Below are 8,604 nucleotides of genomic sequence, written 5' to 3' on the forward strand. Positions count from 1 at the left end.
TTTCTCTTTGGAGTGTTACAAGCTCTTGGTGCATAAAGAAGATCTGTAAAGTTGCAAAGACTAAAGTCTCAAATCCAAAGAGATATTCTTTATAAAAGTTCAGAGTCAGCCACACCTACCTAAAACGGCTCGTTCGAACACGCCCCCACATACCTACTTTTTTTTTTACTTTAAACCGCATAAGCACATTTCATTATACCAAATACACAAAATAATGTTCTTTTTAGCAGCATCATATGACCCCTTTAAGTCTCTGCCTATGGATCCCAATAGGATGTCACGTGATTCATCTAGCTAAAAACTGTGGTTAACTGGTTATAGGCTATAGTTGGCAGTAAGCTACTAATAACACAGGTGAAGAATCTGAGAATAAAATGACCTGATTAAGTAGCTATTTTAAGTATTTCAAATACAAAATACTGTCTCTCAAAATATTTAATTACAAATTACATTTGATTTTTTTTGTCCAGCAAAATATAAATGACAAAATACTCAAAAATAATTAAATACGTATTTTAAATAAATGTAATTAAAATACTGCCCATCTCGGAGTGACATGCTGTACTCCCTTTACTATTTTGCAATATTTTAAACAACATTTTGATCATTATTGTATAATTATTATTAATGCATCTTTTCTAACTTCGTATTAATTGATACTATGTGGATTATTTGTAATTTTGTCACACAACAGGACTAATTAAAATTAAACAGTAAAGCAAATCGCTATTACATTTTTTAAGACTTTTTTTTTTTTAAAGACCACCTACAGAAATACGTAGGCTACATTTGCCTTATTCAAATAAATTCTCTGCAGTTGTTAATGCAGGCACTAGAGAGCACACGCGCTCCTCTTCTCTCTGGTCCTCCTCATAATCTCACCGCAGAAGAAGAACAGCGGGCCGCTGCTGAAACAAAATGGCCGACGTAGAAATGGATTTACGGAGCAAGAGGCTAAAAAACGGGTAAGAGCATGTGCGTTGTATAACTACATCAACAACGCATTTTAGAGCTTGGATGGGGGTGTTTAGGGAAAAGGGACATATTTGGTCAGGGTTGTGTTGTTCTTATAGTTAACTATAAAGTTTTTGCTCTCTATTTTTCTCTTCGTCTAGTGTTAGCCTGCTAATGCTAAATGTTCTTATACAAGCAGACAGTTGTCAAGATTCATTTGTTAGAGGTGATTTCCGTTGGTTTTGTGAACTCTTTAGTTTTAAAAACTTTGAACTGTGGCATACCACACCCTTTGTGTTCAAACATTGTATTTTGTTAGGTTCTTTATTAAAGTATCTGTTAGTCTTGATATGACATTGTCAACACACTCAATTAGTTGGTTATCTCTCCAAATGTATAAAATTTCTATGTTAAGCAGATCATAAAAGTAATATAATTAGTCGTCATAGTCCCTAAGCACATTAACAGACCTACCTAGATAAATTTGTTGGTGAATATGGTCAGTATTTGTGTCCTTGTGAAGAACACCATGTTGCCTTGACAAAACATAACAAAATCTCAGCATGTTATTTGGTGCCTAAATAAGCGCAAAACGAAATAAAATACCATGTTTAAAATGTATGTGATGAGGAAAAACTGAAATGTGACCCTTTCTTTTTACATTAAGTTTAACTGGTTCTGCATGTTAATATGCTCATGTTATTTATGTTTACAGGCCAGATGATTTGGAGAGTCCAGAGAAGAGCGGAAATGAGGATGAAAACGGAGACATGTCTGGAGAGGATGAAGAGGAGGGTGAGGAAGAAGTGGAGGTGAATGGAGAGAAGCAGGACAGCGGTTCCAAACATCACAGCAGTGGCAGCAAACACAAGAAAAAGAAACACAAGCACCGTAGCAAGCACAAAAAACACAAACATGCGTCTGAGGAAGATAAGGACCGCAAACGGAAACATAGACACAAACATAAGAAGCACAGGCGCAAAGAGGAGCCGCCATCCTCACCGTCTGGGGCCATCAACAGGAGGGCCGAGGATGGCTCTCCATCGCTGGGCAGTGCAACCCTGGATGACAAGGCGCTTCTTGAAGACCTGGAGAAACAAAGAGCTCTGATTAAAGCTGAGCTGGACAGCCAGCTGATGGAGGGGAAGGTTCAGTCAGGAATGGGCCTGATTCTACAAGGTTACAATTCCGGCTCAGAAGAGGATGGAGAGGGACAGAGGGCACGTAATGGGGAGCAACGGCAAAGAAGCAGCGGGGGCAGAACCCGCTCGCCTAGGGACCAGATAAGCAGGAGGGGTAGATCCAGACGGGACTCAACGGACACCAGCAAACCAAGTGTTAAACGAGGCAGCCGCTCTCTCGAGAGAGTTTGTACGGATGCTAAGCTTGAACGAATGACCAAAATTGTGAAAGAGACCGTTAAGGAGCGTAGCAAGTCCAAAGAGAAAAAACGCTCCCGGAGCAGGGACAAATCCAGGGAGCGTGTGAAGAAGTCCCAGTCCCCGTCTACAAGAAGATGGTCTGCGGAGAGAAAATCAGACCAGAAGGGACGTTCTGATCGGCGTTCCTCTCCCCATGTAGATGAGAAGCAGGAGCAAGTCGCACAGAGATCAAACTCACGAGGGCGCAAGAGCCGGTCACGAGATCGACGATCTCACTCTAAAGATGCCCGGGTGGGTCGCTCGGAGACGGACAGAGAAAAGAGGCCTGGAAAGTCTCCATCCAAAGACACCTCATCTGGGAAAGAGAATCGGTCTCCTCGCCAAAGTCGAGCTCTTAGCCCTCAACGTCGACGCAGTTCCTCCCCTCGCCATAGGGACCGCCAGCCCAACCAGCCCCCATTGGGTTCTGCAGACCGGAGTTCCAAACTGAGCCACTCACCGTCTAGAAACAGGTCACCAGCCAAAAGAGGACGAAGTCGCTCAAATGAGCGCCGGAGAGATTCCCCTTCCAGGTACACATCAACATACCATTAAAGATTTAAAATGAACATTTTGTCGTCATTTATTTACCCTTATGTTGTTCCAAACCTGTGACTTTCTTCTGTAGCAAACAAACAGAGATATTTTGAAAAATGTCCATAGGGTCAGTAGGGTCCAGTTTTATTTGGAGCATCTTTTATTTTCCACAGAAAAAAGTCAGTCATACAAGTTTGGAACAACATGAGGGTAAAAATGATGACAATTTTCATTTTTGGGTGAACTATCCCTTTAAGCAGGGGTGTTCAATCCTGCTCCTGGAGCGCCACTGTCCTGCAGAGTTTAGCTTTACCCAGCTCCAACATGCATGCCTGGAAGTTTCTAGTGAGTCTGAAGACCTTGATTAGCTGGTTCAGGTGAGTTTAATTAGGGTTGGAGCAAAACTGCAGGACAGTGACCCTCCTGGAACAGGTTTGGTCAACGTAGCCTTTAAGCATCCCAACTAGCTTTACATGGCACCAAGGCAATCAGTGATGTGAGTTTGGGGCGGGGCTATTTTTTGGTTTGCCAGTAGCAGATGAGAAGTGTTTGAGAAACTTGTTTGTAAACTTATATTATTCAGGTTATTTTTGGTGACTAGTGGCACAGAAATTACACATTTTCTTGAAAGAAATCAACAGTGAAGCAAAAAAGTATTAATAAAGATTGACCAATATGGATTTTTTTGATGTACAGATGTATAGATACATACATGCATACATACAATACAGTACATACAACTATTTAAAGACATAAATAAAATAAAAATGACATACTGCAGTTAAATGTATAATTATTTACGAAATTAGAAAGTGCAAATACTTTTAAAATAATATTGCAAATGAGACAATGCTAAAATTAACTTGATGAAAAAATGCTTTTGTTTAATATCTGATATATATGAATGAATCTGATTTGTACTTGATATAGCAACTTCTTGATTCTGTAATCCTAATATAGTGGGTTTTTTTAACTAATAAAGAAATTAAACATACATAAGATAAGAATGTAATATACTGGTCAACTGGATATATTTTGAAATCAAGGACTTGAAATCAAAGTTTGCAGAACTCTCCCATCCACAACCCAGTTCACACGGATTAACCATCACACACAAATTACACATGCTCCTCTGTCTAGTTGCATGGTTGCAGTGAACTCATTTGAAAGGCAAGAAGGTGACAGTTATATTTTCATAGTTGGCTGCACAACACTTGTTCTCATTTTGACTGAACGGGATGTTGCAAACATACAGTCAGAGATCAGGGTTTTTGTTTAGCTCTAGGGGTTTTCGTATTTGTTGGCTGGAATGGCACTGAGGGAATCAGAGCTGTTTTTAGGTTTGATATCAAGTTGAATTGCCCGCTCAATGGGAATGTCCCTGTTAAATAGATTGTACCATTGAAGGAACCTAACATTTGCTTTAATTCTTATTGCTTGGTTTTAGGCTGTTTTGTAGTTTAAAATGTCTTAAAACAGCCTGGTCCTACATTACAGTTCTGAAATTGTAGGGTCATATACTTGTCTTGCCTATTTTTATTACTTGTAAGTTATCATCTTAATAAGTTGCAGTGCATTTATATTGACCAGGTAGAGCTTAATGTACCTGAGTGCAGCAGGTTTCCTGTGTGATAAACTGCCTAGCATCAGAATAGTAGACTGTAATATTGGATTTGTTAAGGTGATTTGTTGTTTATGTATGCTTATAACTGTTGGTTACAAACATGCCCTGTGATGAAATAATTTATCTGGCAAATGCTTCATGTCTCTTAGGAAGCGTCCTCGTGTGGATGGAGCTGGGAGATCACGGGAAATGAGTCCAGCACGGCGCAGAGTGAGCCGTTCACCACTCAGACGTAGGTCTGTATCACCACGTCGACAGTATCGCTCCTCACCCAGAAGGCGATCGCCCCCGAGACGCAGGTGAGGCACAGTGAGAAATACTTCTGTGAACTAGGGATGCTAATTTTCCGCTTGTTAACCGAACATTAACCGCTAACTGATAAGATTAGAATATTAAATTAGTATTGAATAAAAATGTAATGGCCAAGTGACTTTGTGACCTATTAAAAATACAAACAAATATTTTTCACAGGTTTATTTTAACATGTGCAAATGGCAGCATGCAGAACAACTAAGCAACATCAGAACCTGGATTCATCTATTTTCAAATTATGGACCTGCAGCACTTCTGAGAACCAAAAAGCAAAATAATATAATTAAAAAAAAAATCAAATAAATAGGACTACAGTAAATATTTTTCACTCAATTAACAAATGAAGATGACGAAAACGACAACACACCATGGCTCCTATGCGCTTTGAAGAACCAGGGTAGTCTTGTTTTTTCGTCAGACAAAAACATAAATAGTAGGTCTATCTCAGTGCACAACGTGTCCGTGTTTATTTAAAAAAAAAAGTAACATGTCAACTTGCTATGTGGATAGTCTGGAGCGCAGCCTGTTAACCTTCGTTCGTCTTTGGAACACAAATTAAGATATTTTTGATGAAATCCGAAAGCTTTCTGATCCTGCATAGACAGTAGGGTTGTGACGGTGAGGAAATTTTCCCACCGGTTAATCGACATGTGACAACACCGGTAATACTGGTATCACCGCGGGGGCGGGGCTTTTCCTCGCTTTCCTTCGCTTTTAAATAGCTTGTAAAAGCAGTGTGCCCATTTTACTTTCACTTTAAAATAGCGGCAATTCGGAGTAAAGCAATTGCTCGTTTTTAGTTCGTTTGATTTTCCCCTCTTTTCCTCGCTTTCCTTCGCTTTTAAATAGCTTAAAAGCGCCATGCATTTTACTTTCACTTTTGAATTAGCGGCAGTTCGGCGTCAATTGCTTGAATGCAACAACAAAATACAACGGCAAACTCACTTTAGCGTATATATAAAACATAGAACTTTTATTAACAAAACAAATAAAAATACACCATGCTATAGGGCAAGCTATGCCTAATATAAAATAACAAATAACTTGCATAGGTATACAAAACTGGAAATAAGTAAACATGTATAATATGTAACCAAATAAATAAGAAGCGTAGAAGGTTTATTAGCAAAACGAATGTCAATTACATAAATAAATGACACCGTTTAAATAAAGTAAAAATCAGCAAACAATGTGGAACCAATTAAATAAGAAACGAATGTTTAAAAATAACGACTTCATTCAACAATTTCTTCTCTTCTGTGTCAGTCTTCGACGCACGTAAGATTACCACAACACATGTGTATGGTGCTGCTGATGCAGGAGTCAGCGTTCTGACGTAGAAACGGAGTTCTGAACGCTCACGAATCCTCTCATTATAACAAAGTAAATGTAGACATGATGCAAGTAAGAGATTGTGCAGTGTAGAGCTTCTTTAATTAATGGAAATTTGTGAGATTGGGATGACCTAAGATGAATGACAGCTTTTTTGTGATTATGAGGGGAGCACGCTTTCTAGTAGGCATGGGCCGATTACCGGTTTCAAGGTATACCGCGATTTGAAAATGTCACGGTTTCAAAACCACTAATATTTTCCGTTATACCGTTCCTGCAGTATGCGCGGTTTTTCATGTCTCCACAAAGACTGAAAGTGTAGGAATCCCTCACGACCCCTCCCCCTCCTGTTGGTGCAGCAGTCAGTCACGTGTGTGCATGACGGCCGAAGGAGCTTCCCCTGGAACTTACGCAATCGGCAACCGGCCGTTTTTTTGTCTTATTGCAGCTTGTCTCTGTTCTGGACTTGCACAAAATGCATTGCAATGCAATCATTTTCCAAAATGTAATTTATGTGAAAATATAAAGTCTGTAAACGCCTTTAGCACAGTCCAGAGACGCTGAAGACGGACACAAAGAGAAAAATACTGTAGCCGGAAGATCACTCACTGTTCATGATGCACAAACCTATTGGAAGAAAATCCTAAATATTGATTTGGGGATTTATATGAATGTGTTTCTGAGGGGAACTGACTGTCTTCAGAAAAGTTTAGATGGTATTTTCTTTTCATCTCGTCTATATAATTCACATTAAAGGGTTAGTTCACCCAAATATTAAAATTCTGTCATTAATTACTCACCCTCATGTCCTTTCAAACAGAACAGAACAGCGTATGCTGTTCTGTGTCAGCTGCGTCACACGGATACGCTGTTTTCGTTCAGATCAAATCACAACAACGTAGGAAACAGATCCGGTGTGACACAGCTGACACAGAACAGCATACGTTGTTTACGTCCAGCTGATACTCTCCAAAATGGCGCTACATCTCCTTGCTACGTCTCTGGACTTGGTAACATTTCAGTTGTATTGCTGTCTATGGGAGGGTCAGACAGCTCTCAGATTCCATCAGAAATATCTTAATTTGAGTTCCAAAGATGAACGAAGGTATTGCGGGTTTGAAACAACATGAGGGTGAGTAATTAATGACAGCATTTTCATTTTTGGGTGAACTAACCCTTTAAAGCAGGGTTTCAGGTCAGCGCTGCTTTGTTTACAATGGTAACCATGGAAACGCTGTATCTGGCGTTCCAGAAGTGCCTCCTGCTGTCAGAGAGTGAATCTGCGTCTTTTTTCAGAGCTCCTGCTGTTTGTTTCGTTCAGGCATGTAGTATACTTTCACAAAGCTAGTCAGAATATTGTTTTTGCTTCAAACTGGGTTATTAAATCAAATTATGTATATGAAATTATATAAATAAATGATATGAAATTATATAAATATCTATTATATAACTAAAATTAAATAACTGTAATTACAGATTTAGGTTAAATAAAGATGGCAGTCTTTATTTTCCATCTTTTTTTTCTTTTTCACATCAAAAGCTGCAAGACAGCCCACAATTCAGCAAACATTTCAGAAACAAATCAAAGAAAAAATAAACAAATACCGCTGTTCCAAATATTCTGTATGTTGCTCAAAAATAAAATACATTGTGTTCAGTGGAAAAATATATATATTTTTTTTACCCAGACATTTAAAAATAACACATTTTAGAGCTGTAACAACAATACCGTGAAACCGTGATGTTTTTGCTTAAGGTTATCATACCATCAAAATCTCATACCGGCCCATGCCTACATTCTAGGCTATAATCCATTTAGAATTTGAATACATTCACTCATGGATTCACTCTCTGATAACCATTTATCCAATATTGCCACTTGCCATTGTGTTGCATTTACTAATTAAGTTAACTAAGTGAAAGTGGAGCAGGCGCTTACTCAGCAAAATATGTCTGTAGGCACGTGTCGACATGCCCTGTAAGTAAAAAAAAAAATGTATAGCATATATATTTTTTAAATTATGCAGCAGACTTTAAAAAAACTTTTAAACTGTTTAACTGATGGCATTATTCAGTCAAAATTCTTATTTTCAGTTAACGCTTAAACAGTGTCACCTTCCGGTGAAAATTGCCGTTTTGAATTCAAAATGGGTCATTTGTGTGCAGCCCTCTACGGACACCTTGGCAATTGAATCGCCATTGGCTAGTAAATGTTTTAGTTTACTCGCCAGACTGAATAAATAAATATATATATAAAATGGCACAGTTTTATAACTATCTAAAAGTACACTCTTAACATCAGTCAGTCAAGCATTATAATATGATAATCAATATTATTTAATGATAGAACTTTAGTAATTAGAATTAAAACTTGATAACCATGTATGAATGCATATTAGTCATTTTAACTGAACTTCGGACTGG

At 38.5% G+C, this 8,604-nt stretch overlaps 1 protein-coding gene across 1 annotated transcript in view; it reads left to right on the plus strand.

Moving 5' to 3' along the window:
* Positions 1-836: 836 nt before the first annotated feature.
* The window catches only part of LOC107738454 (serine/threonine-protein kinase PRP4 homolog), a 40,155-nt gene continuing 32,387 nt past the window's right edge, over positions 837-8,604 (plus strand). The window contains exons 1-3 of the mRNA XM_016550213.1: positions 837-965; positions 1,670-2,908; positions 4,686-4,835. Of these exons, the coding sequence (XP_016405699.1) occupies positions 919-965; positions 1,670-2,908; positions 4,686-4,835 (1,436 nt within the window). The 5' untranslated portion in view covers positions 837-918. The remainder of the gene's footprint in view (positions 966-1,669; positions 2,909-4,685; positions 4,836-8,604) is intronic.

The sequence above is a fragment of the Sinocyclocheilus rhinocerous genome, unplaced genomic scaffold, assembly GCF_001515625.1.
Source record: "Sinocyclocheilus rhinocerous isolate Xijiao unplaced genomic scaffold, SAMN03320098_v1.1 scaffold2269, whole genome shotgun sequence".
Taxonomy (NCBI): Eukaryota; Metazoa; Chordata; class Actinopteri; order Cypriniformes; family Cyprinidae; genus Sinocyclocheilus; species Sinocyclocheilus rhinocerous.